This window comes from Trachemys scripta, chromosome 10, assembly GCF_013100865.1.
Source record: "Trachemys scripta elegans isolate TJP31775 chromosome 10, CAS_Tse_1.0, whole genome shotgun sequence".
Taxonomy (NCBI): Eukaryota; Metazoa; Chordata; order Testudines; family Emydidae; genus Trachemys; species Trachemys scripta.
This window is the reverse complement of record NC_048307.1, coordinates 60,526,530-60,548,521: the sequence shown is the minus strand read 5'-3', so window position 1 is coordinate 60,548,521 and position 21,992 is coordinate 60,526,530. Positions and strand designations below refer to the sequence as shown.

At 43.5% G+C, this 21,992-nt stretch overlaps 1 protein-coding gene across 1 annotated transcript in view; it reads right to left on the bottom strand.

The window, feature by feature from the left end:
• The window catches only part of RFX7 (regulatory factor X7), a 107,113-nt gene that overhangs the window by 53,194 nt on the left and 31,927 nt on the right, over window positions 1-21,992 (bottom strand). Inside the window, exon 2 of the mRNA XM_034782888.1 lies at window positions 4,800-4,833. Coding sequence (XP_034638779.1) covers window positions 4,800-4,833 — 34 coding nt within the window. The remainder of the gene's footprint in view (window positions 1-4,799; window positions 4,834-21,992) is intronic.

Below are 21,992 nucleotides of genomic sequence, written 5' to 3'. Positions count from 1 at the left end.
AAGCTCTATCTAGGAAAATGGATAAATTGTCCAACTGACCAAAATAATCCAAAAGCCCATCCAACAAACGACGGGAAACATTTAGTGTACGTCCACACTGCAAAAAAACAAAAAACAAAAAAAACCCACAACAGCAAATTTCGGAGTCCAAGTCTACAGACTTGGGCCCTGAGACTTGCTGCCCAGATTTTTATTCCCCCGCCCTCCAAATGTTGACTACCCTTGGTGGCTGCTAGAAAAGCCAATGATCTGCTCTTAAAAATCCTAAATCCAAGACTATTAGTATGAAACCTGTTTCCAACTAGGGTTACCATTTGTCCGGATTTACCCGGACATGTCCTCCTTTTTGTATTAAAAATAGAGTCCAGGGGGGAATTTGTAAATCACTAAAAATGTCCGGGATTTCCCCCCCATGCAGAGCGAGGCGCGGCTGGGAAGGCTGCAGGAAAGTCAGCCACTCGCATGGGGCTCTGGCAGCCAGAGCCCTTCCCCCGCAGCTTGCCGGGCTGGACTCCGGAGCAGCTGTAGAGCTCCTCCCTCCCCCCCTCCCCGCATTCTGAGCCGGCCGGCCCGGGTTTGCATCGGGCCTCGGCAGCTCCTCCTCCCCTGCAGCCCAGCGCCCCGCTCCGGCAGCACTGTGCAGGGGCAGGGACCGGGTTGTGTGTTGCGCTGGGAAGCGCAGCCACGTGTTTGGCTCCGCACAGAGCCCAACACTATGTTCTGAGCGGCAGGGTAAGGGGGCTAGGGGGCAGGAGAAGGGGCAGGGAGATTTTGGAGGGGGCAGTCAAGAGACGGGGGGGTCGGGAGTTTGGGGGGGGGTTCCGGGGGGGGGGGGGTGGAGAAGGTTTTGGGCAGTCAGGGTACAGGTAGGGTCCTGGGGGGCAGTTTGGGGGGGGGTCTTAGGAGGGGTCAGTTAGGGGACAAGGAACAGGGAGGCTTAGGTAGGGGGTGGGGTTCTGGAGGGCAGTTAGGAGCAGGGGTCCCAGGAGGGGGCAGTCAGGGGAAAAGAAACGGGGGGAGGGTTGGGGGTTTTGAGGGGGGCGGGAAGTGGGAGGGACAGGGGCGGGGCTAGGGCAGGATGGGGGCGGGGCTCCTCCCGTCCTCTTTTTTGCTTGCTGAAATATGGTAACCCTATTTCCAACTCTAACACAATTTTCTTGTAAATGCACAGAATGCAAACGATTTGCTCCTATATTCTTCTTCTGGTGCTGCTTAAGCAGTTCTGCCCTATATTGCACTGTGAAAAGAGTTAATTATATTTGCTTCTACCTGCTGCAACTTGCCTTTGTGCCATTGACCTCCCCTATCAGGGTCCTCTGCTCAAGGATGATCGTCAACCTACTTTAGAGGCAATACGGGGAGCAATTGCCATTGATGGCATTAAGGAAGGAGGAGGCAGGAGGCCACTTTCATCCTCAGGCTGAATATCGAATGCACCCAAGAATCCCTTTAAGTGTAGGCAAGACTGGATCAGAAACTGGTCCTTGAAAGGACATGGATACAAAAATATAGCTTAGTTTAAAGAAATATCATTTAGCTACCATAAATTAGGGTAACTTTATTCTCAGAAAAAATACTTTGGAAATCCAAATTATCCTTTGACAACTCGCCTTCAAAATGTTCCTAGCGTGCTCAGCCATATGGCTACACAGATACTATATGAAGGTAGCTAGAGGGCAGCTTGAGCCATAACTTTATTAAATACTCATTTCTGGGTGAAATTCCATGACCTCTTATGCAGGGGGTCAGACTAAGTGATCATAATGCTCTTTTTTAGCCCTCAAATCTATAAAAATGGTTGCTTCCTGGCTTAAACATAGGTGCAAGATCATAGTATTAAGGGAGTGGGATTTATGCTGATTTAGAGCATAAACTGTTTCTGATTTAGGGTATGTCTATACAGCAATAAAAAATCCAAGGCACAGCCATGGCAAGCCCGGATCAGGTGACTCAGGCTCGTTAGGGGTGGTGTTGGGGCCAGGGCCGGGGCCGGGGCCTAAAAATTGCAGAGTAGACATTCAGGCTCGGGTGGAACCCAGGCTTCAACCCGAGCATCTATACTGCTAATTTTACCACCCCCACCATCCTGAGCCCCGCCAGCCCGAGTCAATTGACCCTGGCTCTGATACTTGGTGCCATGGGTTTTTTTTATTGCTGTGTATACATACCCTTAGAGCCCTAATTGACTTGGCATCTGTCTTCCTAAGATGGCTCTCCCCGTGAAATACTACTTCAATTGCAGTCAGCGCAGACATTCTAGGCAGAACTCCTTGTGTATGTAAGGGAAGGAGCTGATCAGAGGACATACTTTGAGGACTCTAACTTCAGAAATACACCCTTTAGCCCAAAGCAGTCAAGGCCTATAAGGCATACGGCAAAGCTGCTCTCTGGGCGAATGTTAGAGATCTTGACAATGGTGTGGAATTCTTTACGGAGGGGTATGGATTAGTTTTTTCAGGAGTGACACAGGGTGGAGAAGGTTGTATTTATGGATGGCCTGTATCTGTGCAGATATCTAGTATGTTATCAGGATGGATAAAAGTTGATATATTTAAATTAATTTTTTTCATTTAAATTTAATACAGCTTTGTTTATTAAAACTAAACCTATTTAAAATACATTTGAAACTGATAACCTAAGTTAAGGCATAAAATTATTGTATCAGAATAATTTAAAATAAATACACAAAATATTAAGTAGTACATATTTGCTGCCAAGTTTTAAAGAAAGCTAAACCCTGAACTGGTGGATGTCATTGACTAAGCACCTGGAATCAGAGTCTGTTGAAGTGCTAAACCTGCTTTTGGTAGCAGTAGCCTCCTTCTGCAGGTGCAGTGATTATTTTCTTCATTTCAGTTTATTCAGCTAACTCAAAGTTAAAAACCATTTGGAAGTTAAAAAAGCAGGAAAGTTTGTTTTCCTCTTCCAAAACTAAGGGCTTGTCTACACTGGCAATTTACAGCACTGCAACTTTCTCGCTCACGGGTGTGAAAAAACATCCCCCCGAGCGCAGCAAGTTTCAGTGCTATAAAGCGCCAGTGTAGACAGTGCACCAGCGCTGGTAGCTACACCCCTTGTGGAGGTGGCTGTTTTAGAGCGCTGGGAGAGTTCGCTCCCAGCGCTGCGCCACGACCACACAAGGCACGCGTTGCCAGTGTAGACTAGCCCTAAGTGTGAGAGTTTGAGAATTCTAGTTCTAAAATCCTGAAGGACACAGTAGCCAGAAATAATTGATTCAATTCACTAACTACAATTCACTAAATTATTAAACTACTGTTAGTTTTAAATGCAAAATTTGTTTTGGTACATTTTTCTTATATTTCCAGCACATTGAAGGTAGGTTTATACAATTAAAAATATTAAATACTATTTTTATACATTTTTAATTGCATTTCAATTTCCATCCAAATAGAACTTTACACAAATCACAAGTAAAAAATGTATCATCTAGTTAATAAGAAATGCATCATTCACCATTTTCTAACATAATAAAAAATGTTAACATTAAGCATCTGATAAATGTAACTTAAGCTATACAATTGGTTTAGTAAATATGTATAAGATACATAGTGTATACGCCTAGTTACCAAAAAGAAGCACCAATTTAACACAAAGACTATATTTAGTTGGAAAGCAACACATTTTCATCGTTACTAACCAATGAGTATCAACCTTTTTTTAGGAAAATAACTAAACAGTATAATAGCAATACGCAATTAAAAGTGCTGATTTAAAACAATGTTTCCAGTGTACTAATTTAAATCATTAGTAAAATCAGTGATTTAAACTGCTTTGATTTAAAATCAATCCACCCTGCTTGCTATGGCAATTTTTGGATTAGTTTGACTCTTATCTTTTAGGGCTCAAAGAGCTTGGAACAGGCAATCTTTGTCTATCCTGAAGCTTAAACACGTACGAGAATCTTATAAAATCATAATGTATATTGTGATAGCACTTAGGAGTCCCAGTCCCTATTGTGTTAAGCACTATACAAACACAACCAAAATATGGTATCTGCCTCAAAGACCTTGCAAAGGATGACATACTGAAATTAATCAAGCCACTGTAATAAATCAAATGTAACTGTACAATCCCTGCTGGTAAAAGGGCCTGATCCTGTGAAGTACATAGTACCTTATGAGGCTAATTGGAGTAGAAGACTCTCAGCTCCTAGCAGGATCAGGCCTAAAGATAGCAAATGTCCCTGTAAAACACTGATTTCCCCCCTCCCCTCCCCCAGTGCATTCAATAACTCCTGTGAAAGCAACAGTGCAAAATATCCCTTACTGCTATGGCAATATGCAGTAGTTTTCAACCTGAGGTCCACAGACCCCAGGCGGTCCACCTACTATGTCTAAGATTTCCAAAAGAGTCCGCTAAGATTTCCAAAGAGGTCCACACCTCCATTTGAAATTTTTTAGGGGTCCACAAATGAAAAAAGTTTGAAAACCACTGATCTAGCCTGATTGATTAGCCCTACAGATGAAATTATTGGACAGTATGGGCATCATCCAGTGATATTACTAGCCAGGGCATCATCAATCTGTACCAATCTTGAGGCTGGCTTGTGTGATGTGGGCACGTGTCCACTGAGAACTGAACTGAAATCACTAAATTCACTTCTCATAGGCCACTGAACAGCTGACAGATGGTAACTACCTTATGTCACTACCCCAGGTTAATTTTTCCAATGGTGCATAGTGATGAAGGGCTCCATAATCACTGCCAATTCCCATTGGCCATCCATAGTGGTCTTAGAACACTTTTTAATATTTGGAAAACCTTAAAGTTCTACTTACCAAAATGCAGTCCACCTTAGATTGTACAGTTTTGCTAGGGGAGAAAAGAAGAGAGAAGTCTCAGGTTAATCTGTACAGCAACGAAATAAAATGTTTCATAATAGAATTTCCAACTGCTGTTATGCTGAGAAGCTACAAGCTTAATTCCTGGCTATTTAGCAAGAATACTCATCCTGTAACTTTCTAGAAGAAACATTTTCCAGAAATAGTTGTTATTTAAAACACATGTGTTTTTTCTAACAAGGGTTATAAGTTTAATGCAATCTCATGCTGCAACTGGGAAACTCTACTCGGAGTTACTGAGTGGCTACCACTTCCACAAAGTGGCATTGATAGATGCTCATTATTTCTTGGGATTGGGCTCTGGCATGGTATTAAGTGTTTTTGCAACTGGTAATTGCTTCAGATTCTTTTGATTTGTCCACCTATAAATCTTATTAGACATATGAATTTCTGGTTATCTTGAACAGCTTCTACAGTCAACCACAGCTGCTTTTCTATTGACAACTTAGTGTTTCCAATAAATAACCTAATCAATTTAATATTACTACCTTTCAGCTGGCTACAGGAAGATGAGTGGCGGAAAAAGTAATGAGAATCACATCACAAGTAATTTCACTTAACATCGGCTGGGCGAACCAGTCAATTGACTGCCTATTGTTTGACCAGGGCCAAATACTGTCAAATATTCCAGCAAGAGTGCCCTAGGGTAGACAGCAGTGATGGTGTGATTGAACCATGGTGCCATTCTTTCATTTTTTTAGAACACGGTTTTTTTAGAACATTTTTTAATTCAAATTTTTCGGAATTAAAATCTTTTTTGGGGGGGAAGGGCATGATTAGGCATAAGTAAGGCTACTTTTAGTCACAGGTATGTTTAGTAAAAGTCATGGACCATAAACAAAAGTTCACGGCCCATGACCTGTCCATAACTTTCACTACATACCCTTAACTAAAACGTGGGCCGGGGGGCTGCGGGTGCTCGGAGTGGGGGTGGTCTGGGGGCACCGCGGGTGTTGGCGGGGGTGGCCTGGGACCCCTGCTGGTGCTGGAGGGGGAGGGTTAGCAGGGCTAGCAGGCTCCCTACCTGGCTCTGACTTGCATGTTCCTGCAACTCCTAGGGGGAGGGGCAGCCGGGGGGGTACTCCTGCCACAAGTGCCAGCTCCGAATCTCCCATTGGCTGGGAACCTGCGGGTGCGGGCACCACACGGAGCTCCTTGGCCCCTCCGCCCAGGTAAGTGCCCCACACTGCAACTCCTTGCCCCAGCCCTGAGCCCCCTCCAATATACCCAAACTGCTGCTGGCCCAGGGGCTGCCTGAGCCAGCACTGGCCACTGCAGAAGTCACAGTGGTCACGGAAAGTCATGGAATCTGTGACTTCCGTGATAGACACGCAGCCTTAGGCATAAGTATTTATCCAAGCCTAAGCCTACTGGAGAACATAAAGTCTACAAATTTACATCGGCACAGCTGCACTGCTGTAGCATGTCTGGTGAAGACACTCTAAGCCGATGGGAGATCTCTCTCCCATTGGCTTAATAACGCCACCTCTGTGAGAGGTAGTAGCTACGTTGGCGGGAGAAGCTCTCCTACCAACATAGCGCTGTCTACATGGGGTTAAATTTGGTGAATTTTTCACACCACTGAGCGATGTCATGATACCAAAGTATGTATGTAGTATAGCCCAAGCCTTACCCTTAGTTACTGAATTAGTCTTTTCAGATATTTGACCATTTTTGACAATATCTGACCTGTCAATTGACTAGTTACTTCTAGAACGATCAAATGCCTAACCCTAAGTAAATATGCCCCAAAAAATACACTGTGGGGAATCTAGTCTACTTTATCCCCTAAGTGGCTCTAACACTTCCAAATAAAGTGATTACTTCATGCACTTAGTCTTACTTTATAGCCTATGGAAAGCAGTGGGATATTTACCATTGGCATCAATGAAAGCAGGCACAGGCCTCTAAGATACAACACTAGATACTTAATTACTTGAAAACTAATAAACAAGTACTAAACTAAAAGTTTCAAAATTCAGAGAACAACTTTGCTCCCACTGGAGGGCATGAATTAAACCCTAACTCCAAAGCTTGTTAGCTCAGCTTGGTAGGAACAAGACCTACTGTGATCAGACTTATTTTCCTCACATGCAGGTGCCAGGGCAGCAAAGAATGGCTAGAGAAGGCAACTACTAGAGATAATTTAAGTCAGCAGTAAGAAATAAGCAAACCAAAAATAGAAAATGGCTCTGTGATGGGTTCGATCACAGAGACCCCCTGGGGACTGTCACCTGACGTGCTGGAATTACCTCTGAGCCCATTTTCTCTGCCATTTTGGGACTTCCAGAACCCTGCCTTGTTGAGCCAGACATGCTAGCCCGCTGCAACACAGACCCAGACCTGGTCCACACCCCCAAAGCTGCAGACTTTAACTAAAAACTGCTCAGCAGATTACCTATCTCCAGCACTCAGACACCCACCTCCCAATGGGATCCAAACCCCAAATACATCCGTTTTACTCTATATAAAGCTTATACAGGGTAAATACATAAATTGTCTGCCCTCTATATCACTGATGGAGAGATATGCACAGCTGTTTGCTCCTCCAGGTATTAATCACTTACCCTGGGTTCATTAATAAACAAAAGTGATTTTATTAAGTATAAAAAGTAGGATTTATGTGGTTTCAAGTAATAACAGACAGAACAAAGTAAGTCACCAAGCAAAATAAAGCAAAAACACGCATGTCTAAGCCTAATACATTAAGAAACTGATTACAAGTAAAATCTCACCCTCAGATGTTCCAATAAGCTTCTTTCACAGATTAGACTCCTTCCTAATCTGGGCCCAATCCTTTCCCCGGTACAGTCCTTGTTAGTTCCAGCAGACATCTTAGGTGGAAAGCAGGGGTGTTCTCATGACTGGCAGCCTCTTTGTCCTGCTCCACCCCCTTTTATAGCTTTGGCACAAGGTGGGAATCTTTTGTTTCCCTGGGTCCCCACCCCTCCTTTTAAATGGAAAAGTACCAGATTTAAGGTGGATTACAGCATCATGTGACATGGTCACACGTCCTGTGAGACCCCAGCCTCCATTCTTCCTGAACTGGCCCACATGTACACAGGAAGGTTTGCAAGTAAACAGAGCCATTTACAGTTCATTGATTCTGAAGCACCCTTAATGGCTTTCACTTAATATGTTTACATTAGTAATACAAGTTTATCTTATTCTCCTAACTCCAGACATAAAAATAATACAGGCAAACATATAGGATGAACACACAGTAGATTATAAGCTTTGTAATGATACCTTACAAAAGACCTTTTGCATAAAGCATATTCCAGTTATATTATATTCACGTTTATAAGCATATTTTCATAAAGCACATGGAGTGCAACATTACAGGCTCCACTATCTGACTTTGTATTGGGAGTCAGATCTTACTGGCGCAACCACCATTGTTGCAATGGATGTTCTGAGACCTCAAACCAAAGAAGCAAGAACCAGTGTTGTCATATTGCCAGGTATCTTTGTTTTCTCATTTTGGTACTCAAAAAAGGCCTAACATTTATGCTGCAGGGGTCACTGTTGCTACTGAGGACTGCCCCTCCTCATGTAAGACTGGTATCTGGCTGGAGGGACAAGAGAAAAGAACTAGAAAGGGGCAATAGAAGCTCTCATTGGTAAAGGTAGCTGGTAATGCCACTGATGCTGTCCACACATCTGTTCGCTGCCTACTTCTGTTCCAGAGGCCAGTTAAGGAACTGCTGTCAATGGGATCCAGGCATGGAGAGTGTTCCAAAGGGCATAGCAGTGACCTCTTATTATATCTGCTGGTGGCTGTCAAATGGGTAGACACCCTTATGAGAAATTCCAGGGAATGGGGTGAAGCAGATCTACATGAAACTTCTCAGGCTACATCTACATTTACCATGCCACTTTATATACTCATGGGAGAGCGGGAGGGGGGGCAATCTAACTACTGTTACATATTCCCCTGTATGTATTGCCTATAACCTTGGCTGTCTTATTAGGAGGTCTAATGACATAGAGACGTTAAATGTGGTAACACCTGGAGAGAAATTATTCCTTCAGATGACTACAGACTTCACCTTAGGTGACCAATCTGGCCAGGAGAGGTTGCTGATCTAATGGCAGTCCAATGCACTGCCATGTGGGTTAAAATCAGACTTGAGCCTGCATATGACTCTCTCTCCAGACTGACTGATTAAGCAGTGTGCCCTTTCAGGAAAACGCACTTCACTGCCATGAGGCAACTCTCTGGGCTGATGCACAGTGCAGCACTGCTGAATTCTGTCAAGCTCTCCTGTCTCGGGGGAGGTTTGCAATAACATTTGTTTCTTGTGGGGGAGCTGGAAGGTTAAGTGGAAGTGAACCCCTAGACCCCATTACACCTTCTAAGGCTGTTAAAAGGCATATTACCAAGCCACCATCTCCTCCAAGAGAAAAGTTTGAAAATGTCAAGACTCAATTTGCTGTCTGGAAAGCACAGAGCAGCAGAGTGCAAGAGGTGAGCACCTGAATCTATGGAAGTCCTTTACTTCACGTACAAAAAAACTCAAACTGTTTTGCATTCTTCTAGTGCTGGCCTCTACTTCTGTAACAGCTCATCAAAATTGTCCTGACCTGCCTCTGAAAAGTCCTGCAACACAAGAATAACGGGCACAGGTAATATCAGCCAGTTAACTTAACACATCATGTGAGTATTGTCAGTTGATGGGAGCAAAGTTCCCATAAGCTACATGTAGCTGGTTGGTGGCACACAAAGCATGGTTATGCATACATAACCTGGTCTGCAAGCACATGCCCTGAGACTCAAGTAAAACACTGGCCCAAAAAAAAAAAAAAAAAAAAAAAAAAAATCCTGTCTGTTAGATAGGAATAAGCAGAGGGTCTATTAACAGCAGTGAGCAGTTATATGAATGTCCAGCTCTGCATTCCCTAGCCTAACAAAGGGACACCATATGCTACAGCTTAATATAGACAACCTAAAACTTTCATCCTAGCTGATATCTCAGAGTTATAGCTTAATCCTGCAAAGTCTTTGTTTACTTGCATGAGTAGTTCTACTGACATACAATGGGACCATTCATGTGAGAATTAAGCATAAGGAACTTTATGGAACCAGGGCCCTTCAGGGGTGGCGAGTTATATGGGCTTGTGGTGCCCGTGCTCCAGCAAATTCAGGGCCCGGGGTCCCGGCTCCACCAATGTTCGGATTCAGGTCTCTCCCCTGGCCCCACCTGCCACCCCACGCACCTCCCCAGGAGCATCCCTGCCTGCGCCCTTGGCAGCAGGCAGCTGCCATGCCACTCCACGCTGCACTCCCTTGCCGGCCACTGCCGGCTACAAAAGGGAGTGGTGCCGGCAGCAGGCTGAGGCGGTGGCACAGTCGCCACCTGCGGAGGGAAAAGGGGAGGAGGCGCACACTTGATGGCAGACCTCTCCCAACCACAGGGGAGGCGAGGAGGCTTCCTAGACCTGAGAGGGGCCCGGCCCTAGGAACACGTGTAGTGACGGTGCCGGGTGAGTGTGCTGCCGAGGGGAAGAAGGGGGCCCCTCCCCCTGAGCTCGCTGCTGCTGGCAGGAACAGGGCTGGGGAGAATGTGGAGTCCTCCTCTCTGGCCCCAGCCCCGGGGCAGACTGCCTGCACCCCAAACTCCTCATTCCCGGCCCTGCCCTACCCCAGAGGCCACACCCCCAGCCAGAGCCCTCACCCCCCCGCACCCCAACTCTCTGCCCCAGCCCCAAGCCCCCTCCTGCACTGTGAACCCCTCATCCCCGGTCCCACCCCACAGCCCTCACCTCAACCCTCTGCCCTAGCCCTGAGCCCCCTCCCACACTCCAAACCCCTCATCCCCAGCCACACCCCAGAGCCTTCATCCCCAGCCACAGCCCTCATCCCCCCACACTCCCTCACATTGTACAATATAGGGAAACTGTTAAATGCTTACTGTTTCCAGTCCATTTCTACATTATTCTAAAAAATATTATACAAACCTGCCACCCCTGGAGCCCTTTGATTGTAAAGTTGCTGGAACACGGATGTTAGCCTTGTGTCTCAAGTACCGTGTACACTTAGGAAACTCTTAAATGTACAGTATCTCCATTAGGTCAGGGAATAAAAAGCAACAAGCCTAGCAATAGGTATGGTGGTGAAACAGTCGACCTAGTTAGAACAGACTTACTATCTTTGTCTACCACTTAACTATTTTTCCTTTGCTGGCTTATTTAAAAAGTATTTCTTGAAAACTTACCTCAAAATTACTCTACAAATAACTATTAGGCTATGGCTACTTAGATTGTGCATGTATGATCTGTACAGTATTAGCTAAATATTACCGCTAAATAACTTCAATGTTTGTACTGAATTTTATAATAACTCAGGGTTTCATACAGTCTATTTTCCTGTGAGACTGCTGGCAACTATTACCTCAGCAGGCCTCCTGAGTTTGGCAGCCCCAAAAACCCATAGTTATTGTCAGCTGGGTTGGGCCCTATATGGAGTAATTGCTAACATTTGGAGTCTGTGATCCAGGTGCTTTGCTACATGACTCACAACAGGTGCAGGAGAATAGAGAGGTGATAGATGCTCTCACTAATGAAAATAACCATTTTAATCTATTAATGACCTAAGCCCATCTGAAAACTAAAAACAGAACTAAAATTATCAGCCACAACTAGCATTGCTGCTCCTGGACAGCTGCTTCTAGAAGCAGCATCTGGAGGTCAAAAAAACTCTCAGGGCTTGTCTATACTTACGTGCTGGTTCGGCGGCTGGCAATCAAACTTCTGGGTTCGATTTATCGCATCTTGTCTGGACGCGATAAATTGAACCCAGAAGTGCTCCCCATCAACTCTGGTAATCCTGCTCGCCGCAAGGAGTACGCGGAGTCGAGGGGGGAGCCTGCCTGCCGCGTCTGGACCGCGGTAAGTTCGAACTAAGGTACGTCGACTTCAGCTACGTTATTCACGTAGCTAAAGTTGCGTACCTTAGTTCGAATTGGGTGATTCTTCTAACAACTGCATTGAGGTTGACAACTTTAAAAAGTTTCAGTTTGGTATAAAACTCACAGTTATAAAACTATGAAAATCAAAATGTACAAAAATGCTGACAGGGATACCACCATAATCAATAATACAACTTCCCACAGTAGATACCGTTATGTGGATTGCTTACATGAAATCAAAGATACAGAAATTATGTTCACAAACAGATATTCAAGAGGACAGTATACTATCCTCTGTATGAAGAAATCCCATTTAAATTAGAACTTTGTGCAAAAACAAAAACTCAAGGCTATAATGTGGTCCAAATCAGGTATTAGAAGCCTAAAGCAGTATCAATAACCATCAATTTAAACACTTGTCAAAAAACAAGAGTCCACCTGCTACATTATGAAGTTTGGAAAAACTTAATATGTTAAAATAGCATGGAATGTGAGGCTACCAGAGTCACTCCAGCAGCCTAAAAAAGGCTGAGGAGGCACAGTGTAAGACAGAAGCTGCTTTCTGGAATAACTCCATTGAGAATGAAGTAGGCTTTTAGTTCTGTGTTTTATTCAGAGATAAATGTGTGTGGGGTTTGTTGTTTGGTTTTTTTATCATTTTTAACTGTAGTAGCTCTGTAGTTCAGGTTGAGAGCCATTTTATTGTAAACCCTTCCAGTCAGTCATAACTGTCTCAATTATTTAACTTTGGAGTTAAAATGTCTCAGGACTAAGGTAAAGTTTTCAGAAAAGACTAAGCAGCCCAATTTTTCAGAAATGACAAGCCCTTAGGAGTATAAATCATGTTGACCTTCAATTAGTCAAACTCCTAACTCATTCTTGAAAATGAGATTGCATTTCTAAAAAGCTTTGCCCCTTGTCTCTACCCAAAGTGTTTTTAATGAAGAAAATCAGTTATATGAACGGTGAATGCACAGTTCTTCCAGTGACTGTTTGTGCTCTGACTCAAATATGACTTCACTTTAATGGACTTGGCATGAACATAATAAAGAATGTGATCTTTGCTAAGTTTGCAGAGGTGGGTGTAAGGAAACAGTTACAATATTTTTACAAAGTTTTATAGGGTCAGATTCTGCCTCCCCGGCTCAAGTAAAATAGTATCTTGGTCAGTGAGTAGTAACAGTCATTTTACTACACTGAGTCAGGTGGGAATACTGAGAAGCGGTAGCAGAATCTGGGACATAATGAGCAGTATTTTTCCTTAATACATTGAGTACGCTGCGAATAGCTGAGCCCACCTAGCCACAAGGGATTTGTGAGGACTTCAAGACTTAGGGAGAGAAGAAGGGGCAAGTGTCTGGGAAATGGCATTCTCTCAAACTTTACTGGCTATTGCCTAGTATCTTCATCAACCTTCTCAAAACTTGTGCAATCACTGACATTAACCCCTATCAACTCCAACGGCAAAGCAGTTCATAAAAATGTTATAGCTAGTGGTGTTACAAATTCAAACTGCAGATATACACAGGCACCCTGGGATCAATAAATTCTGAAACACTGGTCTTTGCAACAGAGAATTTCAACTGCATAATCTTACTGACTCTGTAGACCTACACATTGACTTGGACTATCCCAGGTTGGTACTGGACGCTGCAGCACAGAGAGGGAGGACTCATTCATTCCCCCAGACAGCATCTGTACATGGGATAGGGCAAGGGGATGCAAATCTACCTCACACAAACCCAAAGGGGATGCTTGATGGGTTCCCCTCCCTACGACTTCCTCCTGTGAGAGAGGGAGACTTCCCCTCCCAGAACAACTTACTGTTCTGTGATAGTCATGTGTTAATGAATGAGTTGCGTTTAATTTGCTTTCTTGCCCAGGTAGAAATGCTCTACAAAGTTGCATGGGAGACCTGCACTAGATTCTTAATCCTGTTGTTTCACTCCTTGAGGCCTCTGTATAGATATGAACAACAGAAATCCACTAACTTGTGGCCTATGGTCTTATCAGATCTCTGAAGTTAAACAATATTGAGTGAGATGTCCATCTTCCTTGCAAGACACAAGTATCCTTTCCTGCAGTGCTGGTCGGATTCCTTCTCTCACTGTCAAGTTCTTTGTAAAACTAAATCTTACAAAAGTCAGCCAACAGTTAAGATTCCCACAGACTAAGCCTGTTCATAAACTGTACTCTAAAAAACTCCTAATACAAGATTCCTGCACAAAAGAGCTGACAAACTAAGGGCTTGATCCCACAAGTCTAATCCCATGCCTAATCACCACTGAATTCAATGTATTTGCTCAAAAGTAAAGACATGAATAGGGTTTTTCAGGACTGGGCACTAAGTCATAAGTGACATATGGGCCCACAGTTACGGTGCAAGAAATCTTAACAGATTGCCTCTATTAAGCCTTAGAAAGCCAAATGGGTTACTTTTCATTAGACTCTGGCATGGAGGGGCAACAGTGGTATAGTCTGTTAAAGGAACTAGACATCCTGTTATTTAGTCCACTTCTGCAAGCGTTTGCATAAGCACAGAGCACGTTTCTGAAACCAGATTGTGTGCATAGCCAAACTCTGTATGCATACAACTCCCACACACTCACTGTGTCTGATTAATATGGCCCCGAAGTACGAACATCTCATCTCTGCTACCTGCAAGTCCCACGCTCCATCCTATCATGATAGCATGGAGTCATCACTGTAGGTCTGCAAAGCAGCGCTGATTTTCCAACATACCTGTATTTGGCTACATTACACTGCATATACCAATATGCAATAAGAAAAGATAGAATACATACCTTTTGCAATAATAACTTATGTGCCTAGCATTGTATGGTGGATATACCAGAGACCCTACCTTGTGCAAGGCAGCCAACCTTAATGAATAAAGTTTGTAAGTACAATTAATGGGCCCCCAGAATTCACCCAAGTTAGGCCACCCTGCCTAATAAAATAGTAGAATTACCCAACAGCACATACAGTAAAATCTTTCCCCAAAGTCTCAGACTGATGGTCTCAAACACACTTTCTACTCCATATATTGGCTATCCATTATTCAGTGCCTGAAGGATTCACTTCACAGAAATATACAGGACAGCTTTCCCTGAATGCCTTTACCCATCTTTTACATTGCTAAAAGATGTCAACAAAGCAATCTAGGCTGTCCTAAATTTACATGCTTCTAATTATGGGATGGATACAGAGGTTTGGACTTCCCCCTTTTAATTTACTAAAATTTTAACGGAAAAATCTAACTTCAAAAAAAGGATAGAAAAAGTTGAAGAGGTAAGTAGCCTGCTGTTAGGATAAGGATACCTACTCTAGGGAGTCAGACACTGCACAGGCATACGTAAGAAGACAAGGTTCTAAGTATCATGAATGAACAACTAGTTAGAGCCTTATTATTATCTTAGACACTAAACTTTATAGGTATATGTTTCTTTAGTGCCAGCATGCGAGGTTCTGCAAAATCAAATATGCAAAATTCTAGCACATACATATGTTAATTAGGCTAGTCACCTAAGAGATAAGAATTTGAGCCTCATCTAACTTCCTTTGGGGGGAAAACAACCTCAGGGCCAGATTTTGAACTCTCCTGAGAGATGCAGCCCAGAGGAAAGCAAGGCAAAGGTACAGCTACACCTTCTTGTACCTCCAACACATGCCCAGCCTCCAATGCCAGAACTTGCAAGGAAGGACTGGTGTAGGGTCTCCTTGGCTGGGCACACATGCTTCTCACACATCAAGAATTCTCATCCCTCCCTCCCTTGTGGTTCATATAGGGCCCCTATATTTTACTCATATGCTATACAGTGGCTAGAATCTTACCCCAATATTTCTACTCTGGTGGCTGAAAAGAGAACCTTCCAAATATGAAATAAGCACAAACCAAAGTATAAACTGAATGTTGTAGCTCTTGCCAAAGAGACACTTTGGCCACATGGCCTTTTAAGAATCATTCAGCTATTAAAGAACTCGTCATCTCCTACTGCAACAGGCATTTGTTCCCCTCATGTGATCTCCAAGAGTCACTGTCAAATTATTTAGAAGTAGTGTTTGGGAAGTCTTAAAAGACTGTTTTTTGGGAAGAAGGATGCTAAATGAACACCATCTATAGCCTTTGAAACAATGAGGCTTGTTGTCCAGTAGCCACAGGGACCATTTTAGTGTGGACACACTCTTTCCTCCCCCTTTGATCTTGAGCTTTGTTTTCTGTTTGGCTTCCCTGTCTCCTTACCTCTTGCTAACTCTTGTCAGTGTTTTCAAATAGAATGGTATACCCATGGAAATTTACCAGATTGATAAAAGCAAACATCAACAATGTTTATCGTTTATAATGAATGTCATGTTGAAAGTCATACTGAGAAATAGGGAAAATTTTATGTGCCATATCTTTAACCTGAGCACACATTGAATCAACTCCCTTTGGAATAGGCCTAGCGGTCTTCTTTAGAACTCTAACCAGGTTTAATAGCAATTGTTAAACCATTAAAGAGATGCCTATTTATCCTCATCCTGCATGCTCATTCTGCAAACATCTGTAATAGGGGAATAATGCTTACTACCATAAATTGTCCTATTAAAGGCAATGGGACTACTCACACTAGGTAAGCATTATCCCGCACTAGCTGATGCAAGATTAGGCCCATAATTTTTAACCTTACCAAATCAGTCTACTTATCTTGCATATAACCTTCTCTTTAGAAGTGTAATGAAATGTTAAAATGCAACCAGGGATAATCTGAGGAAAAATTCTGAAGTCCCTGCCTATATATGTTGATACCCAACTAACAGATGTTCACACAGGTCATGTTACATTCTCTGGCACAGCTCACATTACTACTGGTAATAATATTCAACTGGCTATAAATTAAAAAAATCACTTTTTGCTAGTCATTGTTCCAAAAGTTTGCCACATATATCTGAAATATTATGTATTGCCCAGCTAACTGATCAAGCAATTTTTGAGACAATTAAATAATCAGTCTGTGGCAATATTAGTTGTTGCACATGGAAACTACTTGACAATGGAATTCCACACCTCATTCCGGCCAATTCAGAACAGATGAGTTAGTCTCCACCCCCAAATTGGTACTTGTGCAAAATACGAATGATCCAATAACCAAGCCTTTTGGTGCCATCTAGAGGCTCTCTCCCTGGCTGCAGTTTTCTTTCCCCAGTGGATACTTCTACAACCTAACTTACTAATGGATATTATAAACCTTACTAATGTGAAACTTTACCACCTGAATTTCAGAAGTGTTGAGCATCTGCAACCCCCACTGATTTCAAGTACAGCTTGTGGGTGGGTGCTCAACACTACAACAAGTCAGTCTATTCAAAGAACTTTAAGAAAAAAATGAATCTAAGTAGATCTCAGGTACAGTGGCTGAAAATATGTTGTGCTAATTCAATTCCCAAATGATTCATTCCCTGCTGGTGCACAGAGATGCAGAAATCAAATTAAATCAGTGAAACTTCTACTTTTGCATCTTATATTAACCAACTTGAAACTAATGGGGTCTGACTATTGATCAAACTTTGGCTAACACCAGCAGTTAAGAGAATAAAAGGGCACAAAGCAGGGGGGGGGGGCGGAGGGGATTTTACTTCATTACTATGAGCTGTGAGAGTAGGAGGGGGAGATGTTACTTCAGCACTGCAGGTTCTAGAACCCTGCAAAAAGACAAGTGCATCAGTGACTAAATGGGAGGGGTGCGAACCTCCATGGCCCTGCTGACTGTGGCCATAAGCATCCAACATTGCAGGAGCTTTCTGCTTTTCATCGCTCAGAAAACTAAGTCATTGAAGGGCATAGTGGAGGGGGAGAATAAAGACACTATTTCTCTCTGTCAGTGCAGCTATGCCAAAAATTTGTATCCACTTTTTAGCAACAGCACAGCTGCATCAGTGCAAGGAGCGATGCAAACAGTAGCATAAGTGGGTGTCTTTACCACAGAGTCACAAAAAGCAGAAATGTTCATGATAGTGGTAAAAACACCCATGCTTATCTACACTGCTGCTTGACAAACCGATACTAGCTTTCAGAGTAAGGGACGCTTAAATTTTATGTATATGGATGGAAGCCAGCAGAGCGTCTCAGTAGGAAGTCTTAGCCCAAGTGAGCGTGGCTCAGTCGATGCGCCATCAGACTGTGACTACAGATGCCTGGGTTCTAGCTCTGGCTCTTCCTGTGTGATGTTGAACAAAAAATCACTTTGCTTCTCTGTTCATCTGTTTTCCTCTCCACTCTTTGTCTTGTCTATTTAAGGCTCATCTACATGAGAAAATTGACTGATATAACTATAGTTGTGGAGTAGCATTGTATATCAATGATGAGGTAGACTGTAAAGAAATAAGAAGTGATGGAATGGATAAGACAGGGTCTGTCTGGGCAAAAATCACATTGGGGAAGAAAGCTACTGGAGCCTCCCCTGGGATAGTGCCTAGGGTGTGCTATAGACCACCGGGATCTGATGTGGATATAGACCTCTTTAATGTTTTTAATGAAGTAAATACTAATGGGAATTGTGTGATCATGGGAGACTAACTTCCCAGATATAGACTGGAGGACAGGTGCCAGTAATAATAATAGGGCTCAGATTTTCCTGGATGTGATAGCTGATGGATTCCTTCACCAAATAGTTGCTGAACCAACAAGACGGGATGCCATTTTAGATTTGGTTTTGGTGAGTAGTGAGGACCTCATAGAAGAAATGGTTGTAGGGGACAACCTTTGTTCGAGAGATCATGAGCTAATTCAGTTCAAACTAAATGGAAAGATAAACAAAAATAGATCTGTGACTTGGGTTTTTAATTTCAAAAGGGGCTTTAAAAAATTAAGGAAATTAGTTAGGGAGGTGGATTGGACTGAAGAACTTGTCGATCTAAAGGCGGGGGAGGCCTGGAATTACTTCAAGTCAAAGTTGCAGAAACTTTCAGAAGCCTGCATCCTAAGAAAGGGGAAAAAATTCATAGGCAGGAATTGTAGACCAAGCTGGATGAGCAAACATCTCAGAGAGGTGATTAAGAAAAAGCAGAAAGCCTATAAGGAGTGAAAGATGGGAGTGATCAACAAGGAAAGCTACCTTATTGAGGTCAGAACATGTAGGGATAAAGTGAGAAAGGCCAAAAGCCATGTAGAGTTGGACCTTGCAAAGGGAATTAAAACCAATAGTAAAAGGTTCTATAGCCATATAAATAAGAAGAAAACAAAGAAAGAAGAAGTGGGACTGCTAAACACTGAGGATGGAGTGGAGGTTAAGGATAATCTAGACATGGCCCAATATCTAAACAAATACTTTGCCTCAGTCTTTAATGAGGCTAATGAGGAGCTTAGAGATAATGGTAAGATGGCAAATGGGAATGAGGATATGGAGGTAGATATTACCATATCCGAGGTAGAAGCCAAACTTGAACAGCTTAATGGGACTAAACTGGGGGGCCCAGATAATCTTCATCCAAGAATATTAAAGGAACTGGCACATGAAATTACAAGCCCATCAGCAAGAGTTTGTAATGGATCTGTAAACTCAGGGGTTGTACCGTATAACTGGAAAATTGCTAACATAGTTCCTATTTTTAAGAAAGGAAAAAAAGTGATCCGGGTAACTACAGGCCTGTTAGTTTGACATCTGTAGTATGCAAGGTCTTAAAAAATTTTGAAGGAGAAAGTAAAGGACATCAAAGTCAATGGTAATTGGGACAAACTACAACATGGTTTTACAAAAGGTAGATCGTGCCAAACCAACCTGATCTCCTTCTTTGAGAAGGTAACAGATTTCTTAGACAAAGGAAACACAGTGGATCTAATTTACCTCGATTTCAGTAAGGCATTTGACATGGTTCCACATGGGGAATTATTAGCTAAATTCGAAAAGATAGGGATCAATATGAAAACTGAAAGATGGATAAGGAACTGGTTAAAGGGGAGACTACAAAGGGGCATACTGAAAGGTAAACTGTCAGGCTGGAAGGAGGTTACTAGCGGAATTCCTCAGGGATCGGTTTTGGGACCAATCTTATTTAATCTTTTTATTACTGACCTTGGCACAAAAAGTGGGATTGTGCTAAAAAAGTTTGCGGATGACACAAAGCTGGGAGGTATTGCCAATACAGAGAAGGACCGGGATATCATACAGGAAGATCTGGATGACCTTGTAAACTGAAGTAATAATAATAGGATGAAATTTAATAGTAAAAAGTGCAAGGTCATGCATTTAGGGATTACTAACAAGAATTTTTGTTATAAGCTGGAAATAACAGAGAAGGAGAAGGACCTTGAAGTATTGGTTGATCACAGGATGAGTATGAGCCTCCAATGTGATATGGCTGTGAAAAAAGCTAATGCGGTCTTGGGATGCATCAGGCGAGATATTTCCAGTAGAGATAAGGAGGTGTTAGTACCGTTATACAAGGCACTGGTGAGACCTCATCTGGAATACTGTGTGCAGTTCTGGTCTCCCATGTTTAAGAAGGATGAATTCAAACTGGAACAGGTACAGAGAAGGGCTAGTACGATGATCCGAGGAATGGAAAACCTGTCTTATGAAAGGAGACTCAAAGAGCTCGGCTTGTTTAGCCTAACCAAAAGAAGGCTGAGGGGAGATATGAATGCTCTCTATAAATATATCAGAGGGATAAATACCAGGGAGGGAGAGGAATTATTTAAGCTCAGTACCAATGTGGACACAAGAACAAATGGACATAAACTGGCCATCAGGAAGTTTAGACTTGAAATTAGACGAAGGTTTCTAACCATCAGAGGAGTGAAGTTCTGGAACAGCCTTCTAAGGGGAGCAGTGGGGGGCAAAAGACATATCTGGCTTCAAGACTAAGCTTGATAAGTTTATGGAAGGGATGGTATGATGGGATAGCCTAATTTTGGCAATTGATCTTTGACTATTAGAGGTAAATATGCCCAATGGCCTGTGATGGGATTTTAGATGGGGTGGGATCTGAGTTACTACAAAGAATTCTTTCCTGGGTATCTGGCTGGTGAGTCTTGCCCACATGCTCAAGGTTTAGCTGATCGCCATATTTGGGGTCAGGAAGGAATTTTCCTCCAGGGCAGATTGGCAGAGGCTCTGGAGGTTTTTTGCCTTCCTCTGCAGCGTGGGGCATGGGTCACTTGCTGGAGGATTCTCTGCACCTTGAAGTCTTTAAACCACGATTTGAGGACTTCAGTAGCTTAGACATAGGTCAGGGGTTTGATACCGGAGTGGATGAGTGAGATTCTGTGGCCTGTGTTGTGCAGGAGGTCAGACTAGACGATCATAATGGTTCCTTCTGACCTTAAAGTCTATGATTCTATGATAGTAATACAGTTACACTGCTATAACTATGCCAGTATAACCCCCTATGTGGATACGCTATTCTAGAATAAAGATTTTTTTGCCCCCTATAGTCGCTTATTCCAGAAAGCATGAGTGGCAGAGTTTAGAAAGGTTTGCGGGGGAGGGGGAGGGCGGTGATGGTAGAGTAACAAGCCCTGGAAGTCTAGAGAAGACAAGGTTTAAAGAAGTGGGGAGTGGAGAATATCAAATTGGAAAGATAATTTGTGCAGATAAACTTAGAGAAGGTAGTTTGCCATACTAAAAGGTGCATCCGAAGAAGTGAGGTTTTTACTCACGAAAGCTTATGCCCAAATAAATCTGTTAGTCTTTAAGGTGCCACCAGACTCTTTGTTGTTTTTGCCATACTAAAAGTTATCATGAAAAGCAATCATGAGTTTGAAAGGAAAGAACAGGGGTGGGCAAACTTTTTGGCCCGAAGGCCACATCAGGGTTGCAAAACAGTATGGAGGGCCGGGTAGGGAAGGTTCTGCCCCCCCCAAACAGCCTGCCTCCCGCCCCTTATCCGCCCCCTCCCACTTCTGCCCCCTGACTGCCCTCCTCAGAACCCCCGACCCATCCAACCCCCCCGCTTCCTGTCCCCTGACCACCCCCTTCTGGGACCCCCTGCCCCTAACCGCCCCCGGGACCCTACCCCTTATCCCCCCTCTCTCCCAGCCCCTTTCGGAATGTGGCCCCGCATTTCCCCCCACACACACCTTCAAAGCGCCACTTCTCTCCGGCCGGCTGCGCGGCCGCCCAATGCTCTCCAAGTCCTCCACCTGCATTCCCCGCGCTCCTGCCACCCGCACCGCCCGCCTGCTCCCCTGCCCCTGCAGTGCAGCGCACCTACCCCCCGCGGGGGGGGGGGGGGGGGGGGG